The sequence below is a fragment of the Labrus bergylta genome, chromosome 24 (assembly GCF_963930695.1).
Source record: "Labrus bergylta chromosome 24, fLabBer1.1, whole genome shotgun sequence".
Lineage (NCBI taxonomy): Eukaryota > Metazoa > Chordata > Actinopteri > Labriformes > Labridae > Labrus > Labrus bergylta.
In genome coordinates this window covers 10,103,038-10,124,229 of record NC_089218.1, presented here as the reverse complement: position 1 = coordinate 10,124,229, position 21,192 = coordinate 10,103,038, and the positions used below count along the sequence as shown (strand labels likewise).

Below are 21,192 nucleotides of genomic sequence, written 5' to 3'. Positions count from 1 at the left end.
ACACAAAGTTTAATTGTGCAAGGTACCAAACCGTTTCTGTTTGTTACGAAAGCACATTCATAGCGCAAATTAAAGTGTTTCAAATGAACTCTTTCCATCCATGTTTCTCTCAATTACTGTTCATTTCTATCTGCATTTGTTAAAAATGTTTAACCAATTCTTAGAATATAGATTTTTTTTTTTTGCATTATCAATAAGAAGTTTTGCATCATTACACTCTGAAAGTTTGAAAGGGCTTATGGGAAATGTAGGACATTCGTCAATAGTGAATAAAGGGTGAATCAGGTTGCGGAATAGCAAGCCGACCATATAAGGAGATTCCTGTCAAACACTGAGCATCATTAAGAGATCATTTACAACCTTAAAGTGACAGAGGAAGTTAATGTGGACCTGCCCCCCACGAGCTATTCATCTGAATTAACATGGTCTGCATGAACAGATATTTATAACGCTCTGTGTTGACACAACATGTCAGCAGTCTGAAGGTATGCAGTAACACACGCAGGAGTCATTTCTCCTGGGTGGCCTAAAGCCGCGTTTCCCTGATATATGAAGCTCTATGTTATCAAAGCAGACAACAAAAGAGGCAGATAATAACAGTGTAAATTAGTAGCTGGGTGTTGTAGATACAGGATGTAAAGGGGAAAATAAAACAAGGGGTCTTTAGCTGACAATTACATCAGAAGGAAACATTCAGAGCGGTTATCAATCAGCCTTTTATGGTCTTTTTCCAGCGTGCACGCCGCCTTCAGCCTGTCTCAACGTGACTGCTTTTTCTGCAAAGACAAATATCTGTGTTGCATTTTATGAGGGAACTGTTGACACTTTAAGACCAATAAATGTGACACTTTTTTTTGACTTTGATGGTCAGTTTGAAATTTCACTTGTGTCTGTAAAGTTTTATTGCGGCTGCAGGCGAAGTGAAACACACGGCTGTTAAAACACTTTGGCACGTTTATATGCATGAATTAGTTTAACCTTTCCAGAATGTTTAGTACACATTTTAAAGGACACTATAAAAGAGCGATTCATAATTTGGTTGATTGTAGGAAGGTTTAAGGGTTTAGTGTTAGGGGATTTATTAGACATGAGTGGATAGAGCAGGAGAGCGGGGTTAGACAGTGAGGAGTGACTTGCCATAAAGGAGCCATAGGTCGCTCCTGATCCCGGCCACCCGCCTGATGGTCCGCAGCCTCTGTGCATGGGGCGCAATCCCAACTGCTAGACCATCTGCTCCCCGATTCCAACATCCAGAATAAACATATTCAAACGTGACTTAACTTTTCTCTACTTGACAAATCCAGACTCAACTTATCAGGACTACATGTTCTGGACTTTGAATGGACTGGACTCTTTCTGTCTTGTTTTGACTTGTACTGAAATATGTTTTTGTTAAGCTTTTCGTGCATCAACAGCTGGGATTGACTCCAGCCCCCCCCCTCCCACCCCCGTACAGAAAAAGCAGTGTAGATAATGTAAAGTTGGATTTGATGCATCAACTGAATTTTGATCCTTTAACAAAAAGTGAACAAAAGCTGTTAAACTGCTTAGCTCTTAAACGTCATCAGGACATGCTAGTCGGCATTTTATACACTTTTATCTTACGTCTTGCCGAGGATTATCCAACGAGAGGCTAGTGAGAAATAAAGTACCTTCACTCCTCATAGGCAGGATCATCTTTAAATCCGTGTTTAATGTGTCAGTAAGAAGAAGAAAGTAGCACAGACGTTTATTTACATCAGAACCAAACAGATGATGACTTAAAGTCAGTGTGGTGTATATCTGATGACAGCAGCTCTCATCTCAGTAAAGCTGCTAATTATGGTGTCAAAGTGTGTGTGCTGTAGTTTAGCTGTGATGAAGACTGAGCGTTTGGGTTGGACTGAAAACATGTGTGGCTCAGCTGGATTTAACGGGGATTTCACCTGGCTTTATTTAGACACCAAATGTGAAAACAAGTTTAAACACAACAAGCTGAATACGCTGAGTGCAGAGTCAAACAGTCCCCTTGTGATTGTGGCTTTTAACCTAGGTTGACTTTGTCGCTCTCTGTGTGTCTCTCGTAGATTAAAGGTTGTTAATGAAGGGGCTGGGGCGGGAGGTGAAATGAATGGGGCCTTCAAAGAGCCTTTTTAGCGGACAGGAAGCGGGCGGTTCTGCAGTTGCTTCACAGACCTGTAGTTATTGTATTGTTTGATTTCTGGGTCTTCTGTTAAGACTTTTCTTTTATCACAAAGGTTCTTTCTTTTTTCTGACATTACATACACTAGCAAATATAAATTTGAGCGTTGTCCAATCAAAGGACATTTGGGGAGGGAGTACCAGAGAGAACTCCCATGATTCCCTGCTAGCCTTGACGTCATCTTTTGTTATTGTTTTGATCGAGAACGCCCTGGCGGCGGATTTTACATACTGTGTGTTTAAGTAATGATTATATTCATTATGGGTTCGTCTGTCAGTTCTATCCTCCATTATTATTTAATAAACCTTATTTTGTATTAGACATGACTAATTTATTACTCTACTGACTGATGAGCAAATGCTTTTCTACCAATCACTACAGAGTAAATTGAACCCTGCAGATTGACAATGCCCATATTTGGTCGTTCCTGAAAGAACCACCAATGTTTTCAGCAGAAGAATAGGCTTTTGTCTGCTCAGGTTGAATAGACAGCAGCTTCCCGCCGTCCTTTTATTTTAAAAACAAACTCCTGGCACTCCTCTTGATTTCAGCCTCGGGACATTTCTGCACCACCGCGTTTACCTCACAGTTTTTATCTGTAATTACACCTTTTTGTCCTGCCTGTGTCTCAAACCCGGCTCACGCTGATTAGACGTGCAGACAGTAACAAAAGTAAGATCAAAGCTCTTTTCCAGCAGTATGTGAATAATGATACTGTCACTATGGAGGACTTGGAAAGGCTCATAAAGGCAGCTGTGGGTGTTTTCTACCTGCTGGAAGTCTGAAGGTGTGATCTCATGCTGACGGCTGAGAGGATGTTTAGTTTTCCATCTTTCTATCTGATCCTCCATCTCGACTGTTCGGTCAGAAGGTTCCTCTCTGTCACTGGGGAATGCTTTGTTTTCCCAGCTGCACACACTGGTGGCTTTGAGGTGGTGAAAATGGTGATAATGGTGCCTGTGGTTCTGCTTCTCCCACCTGCTTCAGCGTCTCGTCTCTTTCAGATCTAATCAGGACCTTTTTCAAAAATAGCACGTCAAGAAAAGGCTTAATTTGAGCTTCATTTTCAAACGATTGAGTTGAAATCTATCTGCTGGATTTGCGCCTCTTGTATCTCAAATAACACAAGTTGAATCACCACGATAATAAAAGAGGAAGTGCCCTGAAGCAAGATATTCAACGTGCAAAATGACACAAGCAAAAATCCCTTAAAAACACAATGAGATTGTTTCTGTCACGTCTTTTTCTGCTAAACTAAAGACGAGGATGTTCTGTGTCATTCAGGCTTTGGATTCATTATTTGTTGCACAGTTTGAAGTTGAATCCTCACAAACTTGTGAAGCAAATGCCTTCCTCTGCGGAAGATTTATTTTTCAGGACAACAAAGCCAACTGCAGGAGATTTTCCGTTCAGTCGAGTAACATTTACAACATTGGAGCAATAAGAACGTGTTTGAGTTAGATTGGGTTCAGTTCATCCAGCTTTCTGTTCCTGAATTTGAGAATGTTAGAGTAGCTTTCTGTGCTTTTCTTCGTGTTAGACTTCACTCTGAACTTCCCTCAACCTGAACTCTCATTGCCGTCTTCTCCTTCTGGGTTTCAACATGTTTTTTTTTTTTTGCCTTGCTCATCACGTTCAGTGTTGCCACACTTGCTAATATCATCCAGAGGGGTCTGGCCAGCTGCCAAAGACCAGAGGTTTGAAGACTGACTCACACTGCTGTTAATCAACCGAAGTGACACAGAAGAAGAAGAAGAAGAAGAAGAAACAGAAGAAACAGAAGAAGAAGAAGCTCGCAGGCTGCTCCTCACTGTGCTGTGTGTTTTACTGACGTGCAGATTTACGGAGCAGAGATGAACGACTGAATGCAACACATGCATGTAGATGGTTTAGTGAAACAGAAAATGAGGAAAGTTAAAGATACTTCACCTCAGAGGCTAATGTTGAACACTGTTTTATTTGTCAAACAAGTGTTATTAGAACTTATATTTAAGAAAAGATGGAGGTACTTCTTCTAAAAATCATTTGCTTATTTTAGGCTTTTAAAAAAAGAGTCTCTTTGAAAATCATACAATCACTGTCTCAGAAGTATTCTTGACAGAAAAACAGACACTCATTTTCATTTCACAGATTGTTGCATTTAACGAGAGAGCTTCAAAATGACGTGGAGGAATGTTTAAGGTCAGTCATCCATAATTTTCAAGTTCACATGAGTCGGATTTCTGCAGAATCGTGTTCGCCTGAAGGTGGTATTAGCATAAGAATCAGCAGGTGCTTCTTTTACTTTTACTTCTTCTGTTTGTTTGTTTGTTTCTTTTTTCCCATGGGAAGCATCAACGCAGCATTTCATTTACACATGGAGCTTTCTTGGAGCATGCACGGCTCCGTCCTGCAGAACTAACCCCATCTGGCTGGTGTGTTCAGTTCTTCAACTGAATTGCCGAGGTGCAGAAGTCTTCTTCTGTGGTTTTGTCTTCAGCTGCATCACCAGCACCTCCTGGACTGGAGTAGAGCCAGGTCTTGATTGCATGTTGTGAGAAAAACAAAAGTGGATACGATCAGATGTCTGGTTTTATGTGCTGAAGGGGGAATGAAATCATCTCGAACTGTCTGAAAATACGAGACTCTAAATAATCCACCTTGAGGAAGCTTTAGTTTTTGTTTTGTCCTGCCTTTGTGTCGATGATACAGTAGCCGAGTCTCTGCGGTTTCAGAGAGGCAGTTTCCCATTTTATGACTCACTGTGAGCATTAGCGAGGTTATGAACAGTACTTGCCCTGCGGTGTCATATCTGCAGGAATTTAAACCGAAGCCTCGAGTTACGAGATCTTTGCACCTCATTTGAATGTCACGTCTCTTCAGGCTCATGCTGCACAAATGCTCCTATGACAGGTGAGCTCATTGGGGGGGGGAGAGAAGAAAAACATGGAGGAACATTTGACGCTTCTAACACTGAACATGAATTACCTTTAATTACTGAAATATCTTCATAATTGGTTTTAATCTCAGCTGTCAATCACGTCGTCAGAGGAGGCGTCAGAGTTCTTCGTCCTGGAACAAAACTTTTCACATTTAAAAGTCACCACAAAACGTTTCTCCCATGATTCGTCACCGCGAGTGTTCTTCCACAAAAGTCCTCTTTATGTTGAGGAGGCTCCAAACAACTGCTCGACTGTCTTGTCTTGGAGCTCCCATGTTGTTAAATGAATCGTGCATTGAGGCCTCGACAACTGAACCGTCTCACACCCTCCTGTCTGAAAATGCCTTTGTCTGTCTGCGCCAAAAATCCCACTTCGACATACCATAAGAGGGGAAGGAGGAGGAGGAGGGAATCATGGGTGTTGTCTTCTGCAGAGCCTCTGCCAAGATGTCCCACGGGGGAACTTTTCTTACTCTTTACTTAAGAATTCAGTATCTGAACTCAGTGAGGAGTGTGAATGATTTACTGCAGTGATGGAGAGATTTCTAGGGTTTTTTTTACAGTCTAGGATTTAAACCACATTCACATGTTTAAGTGCAGATTTGGTGCTTGTTTTCTATCTGTTGTACTTCCGCTGTAGACACCAGGTGGCAGCATTTCCCTATTTCTTTGTTTTGAGTTTTTCTTTGCATCTCAAACTTTTAAAACGACAGTTAAAGCTCTGTAGAGACAAAGAAATTAGTCTTTAATCAACCAAAATGTAAGTATTTATTCGGCAAAATCAACATTAAAAAACGTATTATTATGTGTGTTTCTTACTCCTTAGAAAGAGCAGGAAAAGAAAGATTAAAGCAGAGCTTTCTACACTTATCAACATGCTAAAAGTTCTTGCAGTAATTAGTACACTTCTAACTGCATAATTAAAGCTTCAAATAAATGAGCAAAGCTGGAGTTTTTGCAGACTTGGTGCGCTGCAGCCTCTGCTCTGCTGCCATCTGCTGGCCCATTGAAATACTGCAGATACATTTATTAATGTAACTAATGACTCTCAGGGGAAAGTAGCTATGAATGATTTTCTTTTATTTTCTTTATTCTGAATTCAGTTTTTGAAGCTTGTTCGGATTTATTGTGGATTCAATAGTCAAATAAAATTATTCGGGATTATATGTGAGGATGACTCAGTGAGGAGGAGGAGGAGGAGGAAGTTCATACTGAAGCTGTCAGGAGGATAAAATCAAAGTGTGATTGTTTTTTGTTTTTTACTCTATAACTGCTGCACACACAGAAACTACATGGACCACCAACATAAAGGTTAACATACTTTCAGAGACATTTATCAGATATTTTCTCACCTTTTTCTTCATAATTAATCACTGAACCCTAACCTATTAACTATAAAGATCCAGGATAAGAGGGAGTGTGTGTGTGTGTGTGTGTGTGTGTGTGTGTGTGTGTGTGTGTGTGTCTGGGTGTTTCTCAGGCCCAGCAGCCTCTTTTCTCCATGTTTAATTGGTGTATCTTGTTTCGGTCCCACAGGGATTATCCTCAGTTTCACACGCTCACATGTATGTTCTTGACCCATAAAACTGTGGTGAGGAAACACACATGTTCTCATGTTGAACCAGGCGCTACGGAGCAGGAGCTGTTGGTGGCGCTAGTCGATGTTTTATGGAGATATTATTTCTTTACAGTCGAACACAGGGCTGTGAAATCTCATGCAAACTTTATACGATTTACTCAAAATAATAACATTCAGTCAGCTCGCCCCAAAAAGGAGGTGTGACATTTAGATTGATACGGCACTTTTATACTATTACTTTTTATTTTGAAGCCACAACCTCCTGCAAGTTAGCATAGCTTAGCAAAAAGACTGGAAATTCTGACCACTGGATCAGCATCTCTGAAGCGTCCTATGAACATTTTGTATCATCTTGTAATTCTGGCAACAAGTAGGAAGATTGTGTAAAACAGGCATGTTTGCATATTGTCTTGGGTCTTTTGAAATGCAATGTGGGAAATGTAAGGGCCCATACTGGAATACTTAAGTTTGGGAAAAAGAAAAGAAAAATGTAGTTAATGTCAAAAGCTGATGTTTTCTGACTGTTTAAGGAGGAAACGTGTTCTTTAAATTGACGACACATCCCCTCTGGACCTTTAACATGCAGCTGTAGTCCTGAATGTCCTGTATGTACTCTCTGTATGGACACTGCATGTGTGTGTTAGTGTGTATGATGCTCCACATGCAGAGCGCCAGTCGTCTTCATGGACTGACACGGAGTCACTGAACCACGACGCTGTGGTGTGTTTACTTACCCTGCTCGTGGCCCCGTGCAGGTCGGAGCAGCTGTCAGCTGAGAGTGATGAAAAGTGCTGCAAACACAGAGGGGGTCGGGGTGGGGGGGCACTAATGTGGGAGAGTCTGCGGTGCATTAATGGGGAAATAACGACTAAGGTGATGAACCTGAACGCACCATTGAGAAGAGGAGGATTCATTAGTATTTAACCTGAGTTTTTGTATTTAAAGTTTAGATTGCTGAAAACAGATTCTAAGTGTGCATGTTTTCGCCCTTTTTATGAAAAGTAGCGCTTTTCATATCAAACTTTTTTCAAGGAAATCCCATAAACTACCAATCCCCAATATTTCTGATGCATTTCAGGCATTCATTGGGATTGCATGGTTGGAGAAAAAAAAGAAATCTCATTGCACAATCAGCACAGAAAGCAGACATCAGTAGAAAGCAGACATCAATAGAATCAAACAGAGTTCCTGCATGAACTGCTGTCTGTAATTACTGCACGATTACAACATATTAGCTTTGTTTTCTTTATCAGATTAAGATGCGAACATGTGTGCAGTTTTCATGCACTGCTTTGCATGAACACACTTCTTTCTTGTGTTATCAGCTTGTAGCAAAGGCTAGAGTTCAGATCTTTACCATCTCAGTTTTGCAGCAAACATCCAGAAGTAGATAATCGAGTTAACTAAGAATTAAGACAACAACAAAAACGCAAAACGGATCATTTAAAATGTAAGTATTTTCAAACTGTTAAAGTGCTTTGATGCACTGATGAGCATCATTTTGTCCTTTCTGGACGTCTGAGACAAGAAATGTCCTCTTGAACAGCTGGCTTTCACACTATAATAATCTCATATTTTCTCCATCAGAATTCATTTAGCACACATTGTGACAGCAGTAGCGGCGTTGTATGGATGCGTAAATTACCAAAATGTGTCAGCCGGCAAACCTCCAAATGTCGTGCAGCAGCGGCAGCGTGGGTGTGGGAGGTCCGAGGGCTGGAATGTGTAACAGCTGGATGTCTGAGCTCGACAGATGAGGCGGGTATCTGCAAGGCGATGGGGGCACACGGGGGCACACAGAGGAGGATCCCTCCCTCTGCTTATCGCAGAGCTGTGAGAACCTGGAAGTGGTACATTTTCCGAGGATTTTCTCCGATGAAGCAACGGCGTCGGACCCAAGGGAGCAGAGCTTAAGACATCGATCCAATCAGATACGCCCTCTCCGGCTGCCACTCTCTCTCAGCTGCTGTCTGTCAGTCCTCCTCACACTCCCAAAACAGCCGAAAGTTTCAACTGTTGTTCTGACTGTTTGGTTTTTCCACTCTTTGAAAAAAGGCGATAAATCACAACAACATGCCCGTCATTGTGTAACTGAACGTCACATTTTCCTGATGCCCTCTTTTCCTTTCTGTTGTTATCTGAAACAGCAAATGAAATCATTTCTCTGCTGATGCCTGATATTCCCTCTTTGTTATCTCAACCTGTCAGCTGCTGTTTCCATTATTCCAGTATTACTCATCCTTTTTTATCATGTGCACTTGTTAACCCTCATTTCTGGAACATTTAAGAAGCCTAAAAATGTAAAACTATTCAGTTTTTTTTACAAGAAATAGTCAAAAATGTTGTAAACCCTCCCTCATCTTCATCTGGGCCCTCTTAGATCAATCTCGCCTTTTTAGATCCATCTTCATCTTTATTTTCTGACTGTCCCACTTTGCAGATTTCCTATAAAGACTATAAAGAAAGCTAATAGTTATTACAGTATGACTCAGATAGATATTTAAAAACCTCATATTTTACTGCAATACTTTCTATACAGAATGGGTGTGTCATTGTGGGAGTATAAACTTGAGCTTGCACTTTTACGTGCTGCAGGAAAGGTCCTGAGGGACACACTCATCAACTCTTACAGGGGAGGAGTTTTGGGGCAAATCGGAGTAACCAATAACTTCCATCATCATCATAACAAGCCTGCCTCCACTCTTGAGTTTCCTCCTTGTGTGTGCTTTTTCATGCAGAGAACATGCACTGTGAGCTCTAGAGGGAGGGTCTGTGAGAGTGCGCAGAGTTTTTATGTCTTGGTTTCCATTCAGTGGATGCTCAGTGGCCCTTGAACAGCTTGGACTTAACTGCTGAGCGGCTGACTAACAGGTGGTGCGTTCGGGGGGGAATCAGCGAGAGCTCAGAGTGTGGAGGACCGTTGCAGCAGAATGTTGAAGTGGTTGCTTGTTGTGGTTCTCTGTGCCGGGGGCTCGGAGGCCTGGTTTTGGTCCTCAGATCCAGAGCCTACGACACAGGCCGCGGCAGAGACAGGTGCGACCACCTTGGCAGCCAAAGACACTCAGAAAAAGGAGGTGGAGGAGGATGACGACCTGTCTGGGGTCGGGGAAGAGATAATCAACGTGGCCACAGGAATCCGTAAGTTTGTCCAGGCGTGGGACGCGACCACCGCCCTGCCCACGACCCTGCCCACGACCCTGAGCGCCAGGACGACTAACGGAGGCCTGACAGCGAAGGTGGAGAGCGCGAAGGTGGAGAGCGCGAAGGTGGAGAGCGCGAAGGTGGAGAGCGCGAAGGTGGAGAGCGCTAAGCCGAACGCTACGGGTAATCCAGACAGGTTCAGAGGGGAGAGGGAGGAGGAGGGGGTTGGGATCGGGGTACGGGATGGAGACAGGTCGAGATCAGGGCTCATGGCCGATCCTGAGGTAGATTCGGAAATGGTTTTCGAAGGTGCAAAAGTCCCACCTAGCAATGTAACCGGGAACTTTAGTGATGTTTCTAAAATGAACGGGACACTTGATGGTGTTTGGGATCCGACGCTTACCCCTGGTATAAATAATTCTGACCCAACTTGTCTCCCGGTGCCCTCTGATTGGCCCATTTGTTCCAGTAAACGGCCAAGATTCCTCATGCTACCTAACTTTTTCAACCACAAATCTGTGGAGGAGGTGGCGGCGGTTCTTCATAAGTGGGCGTGGCTTACAAAAGAAAGGTGCCACCATGGTGCAGAGTGGTTTCTCTGCCTCCTGCTGGCGCCAAGGTGTCCTTCGCCCGCCGTGTCCTTTCACCTGCCTTGTCGCAGTTTCTGCCAGGTGCTGCAGGACAGCTGCTGGGCGTCTCTGGAGAATGGGCGTCTCCCGGTGGAGTGTCACGACCTGCCCGAGTGGCCGCAGGAGGCGGGGCGCCCTGCGTGCGTGTCAGTTAGTAACTGGAAAGGTAACCCCGGCGGGTTAGAATGTATCCTCTTTGGTGATACATTTTGAATCCCATGTCACGTCGCTTTTTGTCGGTGTTTGAGCTTTAGTCTGCGTAAGTCTGTGTCGTTTGTTTGTTCGGTGTTTGCTTTGGTAACAAACGTGTCCAGGTATATCGTGGCTTTTGTGGATTTATTTGCAGGTCTGATGGATGATTTTGCATTTTAAACCCATTTTAATGCAATCACAAGAAATCTGGATCAGTGGTGACAATATTACAACCTATGTTGTAGATGATAACAGTTCAACCTTTAGTCACAAACCTTTGCTGTATTTATTTAACAAACTTAAATACTTCAGTTGACAGAACTTCACTGAGTTAGCATTTCTTTCAATCAATACAGCAAAGCAAACATTATCTTTTATATTACACTACTACATTACCCACAATGCAACTCCACCACTGACAGTTCAGTCTTCCAGGTGAGGTCAGGTGAGATTCAGTAGTGCAGAGATAAAGTTGGCTACAGAAGCCTGTGAGGACATTTCTTTGTTACTCAACAAACTCAGATTTAAATATGATGTCTTTAACAGAAATTACCCTGACTTAAGTGACATCACTTAAGGCAAATTAACCTAATTCATTTACTCTAGAGCTGAAATAACACCCACACCCGAACTATAATGAATACTCGATCTCAGGCATCAATCTAGTAGTTGCAAGTGAAGTTTGCATCAGCCTGCAAAGTACAAAACAGTCCTGAATAATGCAAAATATCTAGAATTTGCAGTGAATGTGTTTGAACATGCAAAACAAGTGTTGTGGTCGTTTCAGTGGCTTTTTAATGTGATGTCGTGTCACTTTCGTTCTGGAGGTTAGTCAGCATAAAAGCATGCAAATCAAACACGTCCGTACATGTCATTGTCTGATGCTGCATGCAACCTTCCTGTGATCGTCTTGTCAGCTGTGCAGAGCAGAACCTCATCTGCGGAAGCATCGTTTTTTTGTGTGATTTTGTCAGCAATGGTCGGCAACAGCAATGTCACAGGTTCTTAGAATGCTTTTTCTTGGTCACAACTTTTATTTATGTTTTTTTATTTATTTATTTTTACAAAGATTGAGTGAGATTCTTTACACATTACACATTTTCAAGGTTTCCGAGTGAATTTATGTGAAGACAAGCGCAATAATTACTCATGATCTACTACACAGCTCACAAACCCTTCAGACAGGAAATGCTCCAGAGGCCCGTGTCCTGCGTTGGAGTGGCGTCGTAAATTGTGCTGTATGGACTCTTTTCTCTCAGGGGTTAACAGCCTGAACCCTGTTACATAAAAGCATCTTCATCATATGTTTCCCACAGGAATATTTAATGTACATGTTCCAGCTTGAAGTGGCAGGTCATTTTGTTAGTTTCCATGTGTTTGGATAACCTTCAAACTCGAGGATATTTAAAGACAGAATTTAAAACTGCTGTGAGACAAAGATAAGTGAATGCATCTGCAGCCCTGCGTGTGGGATGTCCATGACTGATTATTGCCAAGATGAAGTGAAAATGGCTTCCTAAAGAGACCTTTTATACAGAAAGCACAGCAGAGTATAGAACATGTTTTTCACATTAGGCTGTTTTTATTGAGTGTGAAACACCTGCACTGGTAACATCACAGAACGGGTTCAGATAAAGACCACAACAATTTATATTTCATTTTAACTACTGAGCTATCAGAAAGAACACTTATAAGGTCACATTTTGATATTCAAGGAATCCTTTTGAAGATCAGAAGTCCTGCAGAATGGAAGATTCCATTTTTTAAATGTGAGGATTTGCTGCTCTTTGTTATTTTGAAAGTCTTTGTTTTTAGGATATTATTAATGCTTCAGGGACATTTGTGATGAGCATTTGCTGACACTTGGACAAAACTAAAGCATTTATGATTTATTTTAGATATTATTTGTCAGAGTAATGAAATGACAAAAAGAATCGCTGCAGGCCTGATTCTATCATCTTCATTTTCAGGACTGGAGGCTTTACCAGGGAACGCAGGGCAAACGTAGGAGTTCAGTGTCGGACATTATCTTCTGCTCTTCTTAGTTTGCCTGAGAATTGATGGTTTCCTCCACACAGCACAAAACTTGTGGAGCAATAATCCCTCCCATCACATCCTACACTGGCATGCCGACACACTTTTCATTCCTGGGTTATCTCCTCGTCATCGTGTTTCACAATGTTCTGATCAGCTGTTGTGGATTGTTTTTGTGGCTTTAGAGAGCGGTTGGTGTTTTAAGCATCCAGAGTCTCAGAGAGGGAAACAATCAGACCATCTGTGGAGGAGAAGGACGGGGCTGTGGATGGCATTCATGACAGCGGCTGTGGGAGAGGAATCAATCTGCAGCGGAGGAAAGAGTTAGGCAATTGTGCGCTTCGCTTAGGAGAAAGGGCAACGGTGTCGCGACGAGAAAAAAAGAGAGCCTTGTGACTGGGGTGCTTGTGAACCAAAGTATCTGCCAGGGGTCACAGGTCACAGCCAGTCGCCCACCCTCTGAAACCAGTAACACTTGATGGGTGGTAATCAAGTGTTTGACAGAGCATTAGAGGATGAGCAGAGACAGAGAGAGTGAGAGAGGCCTTTGTGTGGGCAGGGAGTTACCCGCTGCTTCAGGAAAAGTCACAGACTCAGTCACTGTCTGACAAAACAGTGTCAAGCTGCAATTTGTCGTCCTTCCTGTCATCCTCTAATGAGCTTTTTTCAAGAACTGGTTTCAGCTCCTGCATTCAAAGCAACAGCAGCAAAATGAACAGCAATAAACTGCAGTTGTTTAAATACTATAAATGTATTATTCCATGATTCAATGTATGGACTAAAAGTACATTTTGCACACATATGAGAAGTTGCTGTTTACTGATACCTGTTGTTGCCCACATTCCTCCTCACCATTGCCCGAACTCGTCACACAGTTGCAACATTAAAACTGGATTGCAGCCAAAATAAAAACACTATTTCAAATCCAAACACACACACACACACACAAAAAAAGAGTCCAGCTGAAGTAATGTGAACTCAGTGACTCTCCCCACTGATCCCCGTCACTCAGCTCTAATTGGCTCTCAGCTCTCACTTTATTCAAACATGGCTTAAACTCTGTCACAGCTGCGTCGCCTCCGTTTGATGTGATGACTGAATCCACTCTGCTTTTCAGACGTGTGAAGTCAGCTGCTTCTGTCTCAAGAGGTTCGAACTACAGCTGGGAGTGTTAATGGTTGAGCCCGCTGGTTTAACTGGCAGCTGGGGGTCTCTTGATGGTGTGAATTGAAGTCTCTCATTCACACTGGAGGATTGTTCCTGAACTTGTTTTGAGTAAGAGTCTCTGAACTCCCTAAATAGTTAGGATTCCTTCAAAGTGCATCATTAGAAAAATTAGCTTCTTCATGCAGTGCTTACTCTTCCTAATAAGGTCTGCAGATTTCTCTTGGAGGTACACTGAGCTCTGATTGAGGCATTTTTTGGTAAGGGTGTAATGATCTCCACTTTTGATTTATCACGTCATGGATGACTGAGAACCTGCACGGACTTCTCCACTTTAGTTTGCAAGAAACTAAAAGACTAGAACCCTGACATTGTTTTTGTGCATTTAAAGATGAGTAATTAGTTTAAATGTTGGACATTTTAGGATGCAATGAGCTGCAGGATAAACTTAATCTTATTTTATATACTATATATGTTATTTATAGAGTCATGATAGGCCGTGTTTCTTTTCTAATTTAATATTCTCTGCAGTAGAAGTCTCTTATTTCACCCCTGCTGTATTTTCCACGTTTGTTTTAGCTCACTTTTTTTATGGAGCTGCCAATGTGGAGGTAGAGTGTCAGTTTGGCTGTATAGATTTAGTACCACATGTTATAGGGTCAACCTGCACAAGAAATACAATCTGTGTTTGCGGCTTCGTTTTGTCGCAGTCTGGATTCAGTTCGGTTTCGTCCCACGATGTTTCTGCAGCTCAATTCATGCAGCTTGCAGTGCAGAAGATTCAAATGCTGATTCTGCCCTTTGAAACTCCTGTTTCCACATATGAACTTAAATACCTGAATCGGTCACCCGCCTGCAGTCGGTTGTAGTTTGGTGGGTTGAGGCTCAAAGCTTCTTGGTCAAGTTTAGAAACAGAGATCAGGATGTGGGTAAAATACACTTTGTATTGGTTACATTGTAAATGTATAGTTTTACATGTGAGTACTACAAAAGTTAACATTTCACCTCTCCAAAGCAGAGACTTCCTTACTTCTTATACTTAATCTCCAGTCTTCCTCCTTTGCTCCTGTCACACTAACACCTAGTTACATACATGTAGGGGTTGTAATAAACTTCTTGCTCTACTACATTTTTCCGAGGATGAGCCTGCAACATATGATCCGTTCTATGGTTGTGTATTAACAGTGGCAGTTCTTGTTTTAGGCGGGTGAAGGATTTTAATTCAGTGGAGGACGAGTGGGCAGTGGCTTTAGGGTAAGACGCAGCTTGTTTCTCATAATATTTAATTGAAAACACAATCTAACATGAGTCAACTCCTTATGTTTCTCAAATCTCCACCCCATGCAAACTCCCCGAATCCTTCAAAGATATTTTTACAAGATATTTGTTAAATTATTTAAGTTATGTTTATGGTTTGGAGCTTTGCATCCCGATCAAAAATAGTGTTTTATAACCAGATGGATGTTTTTTTTTTCCTGAGTCATCAGTTGCGAGGCTGATAACAGCTTTTCAGACAGATCGTAAGAGACGGATATAAAGATGAAGTTAGACTTGTTTGCCTCTTTTTCAACTCTTTTGGAGGCGCTCTTCTTCCCTACAATGACATTTCAGTCTGTTTCAGCTGGCATGGCTCCTCAATGTAGGCTTCTGGGACTGACTCAGTCTGTGTTCTTCCTCCTGTTCGAGTCCCTCATGGTCCACTTTCCCATGGACATCTGACACGCATTTCCTTCCTCTGCCTCAGCTTCTCCATCTGTCCGTCTGTCTGAGTGTTCACCAGCTTTTTTTTTTTCCCCCTCACACACTACAACAGGCATCACATTTCTCCGGGGTTATATGTTGGAAAATCTTCTGTAACAGAATCCATGAAGTCATTTTTCATTTAACCGATGCCCTCAGGGCTGAGAAACATGGCTCCATGTTGTTCTTTCTTATAATCGGTCCTGTTGGCATGAAGAACAGGACATGAAGCCATGAGCAGAGATAAACGTGATTATTTCATCTGAGAAGTTCTCACGTTTATGTGTCGTGCCAGCGTCCATCTGTCGTCTGGAGAAGAGCCAAGTCAAAGAAGCAGCTGATCCCTGACTCAAAGGAAGCTTTAAACAGACATGCATTCATTTTTTGTTTCACTTAGTTTATCATGTGCTGCTTAGACCAAAGCAAAGGGTATTAAGTACAGGTGAGAGGTTGACTTTTTATTTCGCTCTAGCGCAGGAAAGTAGAAGACACGATGGACGTTTGTCTATGATACCTGCAAACCTCCTGAGCTCCTGTCAGCCTCTGAACTGTCCAGATGATAGAAATAGTCCTGCACACACCGTCAGCCCCATAAAATGGTGTCATGTTGTTGTTTTTGGACTAAACTATTTGATCAGATCAACACATGTTAGTTAGTTAGTGGATTGAAGACATGCTGATTGGCTCTTTAAGTCACCTGCAGACATGGAGAGGCTAGCTTTCCCACTTGTAACCAGCTGCAGTTTAAAAACCCTTTTTCGTTGTCGGGTCTTTGAAACCTGTAGAGCAGCTTTTCATCATTCAATAAGCTCCTTCATTTTATTCTGATTTTATTCTGACAACAGGAGCATTGACTTGAGCTCTCAATTGATTTAAAAACCTTTCTAACCATTTTATCAACATGTCAGTGGATTAGCTCAAGTAAATATAAGTGTTATTAATGTTTATTTACCTCTTATATACAAGAGGTGCAAATAGGTGAAATTATTAAGAGACTAACTATGAAAATGTCTAAAAATATATGTTTTACCTTTTTTCTTCCTGTGCATTTTGGGTCACAGCAAAAACTCGACTACCCTCAGAGTGTACGCCTGAGATCGTAGCTCTGATAAAGACATGACAAAGTGTGTGTACTCTTACATAATGCTTGTGTGACTGGAATGGAAGAATAAGCAGGCATTATTCTTGCTCATGGGAGCTTTTAGCTGTGACTGGTGGGAGAGCTGTGCTCGGACTGGACAGCTTCCAGATGTGAATGTGTGTGTATGAAGCGAAACAGGACCTGGCTGCAGAAAGTTCACATGCTGGTACAAATAAGAACGTTTCCTTTCGTCATTTATCATTTCAAAAATTGAGTCCTACGCTCATAATCACACCCACCTGACCTGTGCAACAGCTGCAGCAGCTGTGACACTGTGAGATTAACCAATAGCAGGTGCCCTCAGTGGGAAGTTGACCACCCGGCATGTCCCGTCCGAGATCCAATTGGATGAAATCCCACAAGATCCGGACTTAGCTGTCGCTGCTGAGCACTTTGAGACTACATAACACACCCTTCATGCAACAAGGACTGTGTAAATGAAGTGTTTGTGTGTGTGTGTGGGAACATGTGTTCAGGATTAGTTCCTGCCATGCTGGGCTGCTGAGTGCAGATGTGCTGTACGTTATGAGCTGGTTGGACCATCGGTAACTTGGCATGGCAGGGTGCTACACGAGGAAGTGTTACTTTGCTCTCAGCAGGTGGAAAGAACGCTGTGAACTTAGTTTCAAGATAAACTGGTAACTTTAGTTAGCTCTGTGTCATAGCCTCGAGTTATCCTGGTTTTTGGATACATTAGAGCGCATGTTCAGGACTATGTTTCACAGTTTGGAGCAACGTTGAATCATCATGACGAAACACAGTGGACTGAATGTCTGTTTCAATGGCTTTCCACTCATTCATTATTAGTTAGTTCTGGTATTAATGAAACACAGTACTAATGTTCATTGGGCAGACGTCCCCACATTGAGCTCAAGCTTTTGTGAGCTTTTGTCAGAGTTGCTGTTTACTTTGTGTGACTGAACACTTCAGAAACTCGGGAATCCCCCACAAACTCTGACCTCTGTGACCTCATAATACAAAAATATTACTTTTTTTATAACTCCATTAATCTGTGGTTGATGGGCCATCCTCAGGAGACGAAGGGTGGAAGTGTCCACACTGTCCACAAGACAAAAAGTGTTTTCCCTTGTGGTGTCAATTCATGAGAACATCATTTTGAGTCTAAAAGTTTCTTCTCCTTCCCTTTGGACTCTTTCACTGTATGGGAACTAAAGTATCAGCATCCCCCCCATTAATTTGACCTCCAGTTTCACAGGCACAGTGGTGTAAAATTAGAATTCAGCGTTTAACATCTTGTCACTAAGTTAGCCAAGTTTTTTTTTCCATATAGTTAAAATGTGATTTGCTGATTGTTTCTGTGCTTTTTAACCGACTGTCTTTGGAACTGATGCTGCCTTCAAGGGTATGATTACAGCTGTACAGTACTCTTTATCTTGAACGTTTTTGAGGGTTTTAACTTGTTTTGTTGAACAATCAAAACACTGTTTTTGGGTGATGTGATGTACAAATGGAATCCAGTACATTTCAATTCAATATATATAACCTGGCTTTACATTTTTTTTTTTGACAATTGAAGGATCACTCAGACGTTATTTGTCCCCTATGCGCACTAAGTTTCCGTTTTACAGACGCTCTTGAAGGCAGCACTTGTTAAATTTCTTTATAAATGCTATCCGTTAACTTTCTCCCTCTAACTCTTATGTCTCTCTCTCTCTCTCTCTCTCTCTCTGCAGAAGAGAGCGGCGTCTCTTTGCTTCAGCTGATCGGAGACCCTCCGCCTGATGAGATCTCCCGGGTCTACGGACAGAGGGGGGAGGCCTCCTATGTCTTCACCCCGGGCGCCGTGTCGGGCCAGCCGGCTCTGGCCCACATCCCGAACCCTTTCCATCGCCACTTCTCCCTCGTCTTCCATATCAAACCTTCTTCACCGGCCGGCTCCGTCCTCTTCTCCATCACAGACGGGTCTCAGAAGATCATGTACATCGGTGTGAAGCTCAGCGCCGTGCGCTCCCAACGTCAGAGGGTGCAGTTCTTCTACACCGAGCCCGACTCTGATGCTTCGTATGAGGCGGCCAGCTTTGAGGTGCCGAGCATGGTGGGAACATGGACCCGCTTCTCGCTGTCTGTCTTTGAGGAGACGGTAACTTTCTACCAGGGCTGTGACTCCGAGCCGCAGGTGGTGAAGTTCGAGCGCTCACCTGATCCTATGGAGCTGGACCCGGGGGCGGGGATCTTTGTAGGTCAGGCAGGAGGAGCCGATGCTGACAAGTTCCAGGTACTGTGAACATTTTCAAATAAAGGTATTAAGTAAGTATTGTAAAGAGTAAGCTCCAGTACAAAAACAATCAGGATCCAAAGTCACCACAAAGATTTCAACCTTTGAAAAGGACTTTGGGGACATTTTGCCAAAATAGGAAGTTCTTATATGATCATTATATGTGTACCTTTAGCGCTTGTCAGCTCCAATGACCCTCCCCTACTATTCATATTTATAGTTTTATGTGTTTCAACTCTGAATGTCGATCCGCCAAAGAAAGAATTCAACAAATGTCTGAAAACGCAGCTCAGACGTGCCGCCATATTTCTCCACATTTGGAGGACAGAACTTCTCATCGTCATCATCTGATAAAATGGAGAATCCCCAAATGTGTGGATAATGTGAGAGAAGTATTTGGAAACTGATAGATGGTATCAGGGAAAAGAAGGCTTTAGGGTAAGTGCATGTTCCCCTTCAAAGCTCGTGTGACGGTCACATGTGGTCGCCCCGGGGGTCACTGGCTCGGTGCTCTCTAAAGGTCAGAGGTTTAAGGTGAGAGGGGAGCTGAAGTGATAGATTTACTAGAAAAGAGGATGCTTAATTCTGTCCTTCCGGTTGCCTGTGACCCCGCCACAAAACCTGCCGCTGTGAGGTGCCGCAGGGAGATATTAAAAATCAGACAAATGACCCTCTCCCACACCTGCTCTTTTAGCACACAGCGTATTACTCTGACTTTTCCAGCTCCCGTGGGTGACATTCAGCGCAGGATTCATTGCTGTTTCTTTGTTCATTTGTGTCAGAAATGTGATGAGCAAACATCTCTTCAGCACTTGAGCATTTCCTCTGGTGGAAACCCCGGAGTTTAGTGTCTGAAAGATGGACCGTTCTTCCAGATTCTGGACGTTGAAATAGATGCATCTCTATAAATTAAAGTCTCTCATCTGTGGAAGTCATTACTGCTTGTGCTCATTACTCCGAAGGGAATGTCTCCTTTTCTCTGAATTACTGCTCTTGTGTTTGTCAGAATACTTTAATAATAAATGATGTATTTTCTATCATATTAGTAGATAAATGTTTCCATTCTCCAAAGAACAACTACAACATCATTAGTTAGAAAGGAGCGGTGGAGGAGTGCAGCCATTCTTTCTCTACATACTATCCAGATTTCTCTCTGTCTTTATCGATCATTTAATTTAATGATCATTTGTATTTTAATGTGAATATTCTCACTTCTTTTCAAGCATGTTATCATCGGCTTTACGCCACATGATCTATCTTTCTAAATACTGACTTTCCTCTCACCCTTTGTACGCAGTTAGAGAACTTTGCAGAAGCTGAAATCATGAACGACTGCACACAAATGTTTTCCTTCATGGGGAAATAAAACTCATTCAGTTTGTGTGTTTGTGTATTTTTTTAGGGTGAGATCTCCGACTTTAAACTGGTTGGAAACCCTCGAGCAGCCGAGCGCTTGTGCGAGGACGAGGATGACGAGGACTTTGCTGTACGTATTATATCTTAAATATTGAAAATGTTGGTGTCCCTGAATGTGAATTCGGTGCAACATTTCTGTCTCTTGCAGGCATCTGGTGACTTTGGCAGCGGTGATGGGGAGGGGAGACGGACGGGACACACTGTGAAGGTCAATACGCTCCTTACTGTTTCTATAAGTGTTCATCCTAAGCAACCTTAATAACTTAAGTGAACAAGGAAATGAATGGAAACATCTGTAGGCATTGAAGATTACATCAGGTTTGGTGTCTGCACAAATCTGAACCTTTATTCTTCTTTTTTTAAATTTCCAGACCACCCCGGACTCCCTCCGCCCCATACCTGCACCCCCTCTGATCTCGTCGAAGGGAAGCAGAGTCAAAGAAACAGGTAAAAGAAATGAAGCAACTCAGCAGCTACCGTGCCGCTCTGCACAGTACACACAAACTAAAAGGAGTAGAATCACACAGGAGCTGCTGCCAAAGAAACGTCCTATAGATCGACTTCTCTTTTATGCAGAAGTATGTGCATCAAGTTGCCTGTCTGGACCTGAGAGGGAGGGGAATTTCCCTGCGGGGTTTAATAAAAACTGTGGGGTTTTAGACGCTCTAGCTCCCCCTGGTGGTTGGTTAGGATACTTTTTGAGCTTTTATAAAACTGTGGGTAAAGAGACTCATGTTTAACTTACTTGTTTCTTACTTAAACAAATGCCATCAGAGTGATTTAAAGACTGCAGGCCAACATGTGCTTCCTGTCACAGC

At 42.6% G+C, this 21,192-nt stretch overlaps 1 protein-coding gene across 7 annotated transcripts in view; it reads left to right on the top strand.

Annotated features, from left to right (window-relative positions):
• Window positions 1–21,192, top strand: part of LOC109984171 (collagen alpha-1(XVIII) chain-like) — a 35,822-nt gene that overhangs the window by 2,030 nt on the left and 12,600 nt on the right. For 5 of the 7 annotated variants that reach the window (XM_065951896.1, XM_065951894.1, XM_065951895.1 and 2 more), the window contains exons 1-5: window positions 10,018–10,617; window positions 18,417–18,958; window positions 20,361–20,444; window positions 20,523–20,582; window positions 20,746–20,821. In XM_065951896.1, coding sequence (XP_065807968.1) covers window positions 10,092–10,617; window positions 18,417–18,958; window positions 20,361–20,444; window positions 20,523–20,582; window positions 20,746–20,821 — 1,288 coding nt within the window. In that variant the 5' untranslated portion in view covers window positions 10,018–10,091. The other 2 variants (XM_065951897.1, XM_065951898.1) reach the window with 2 other exon arrangements.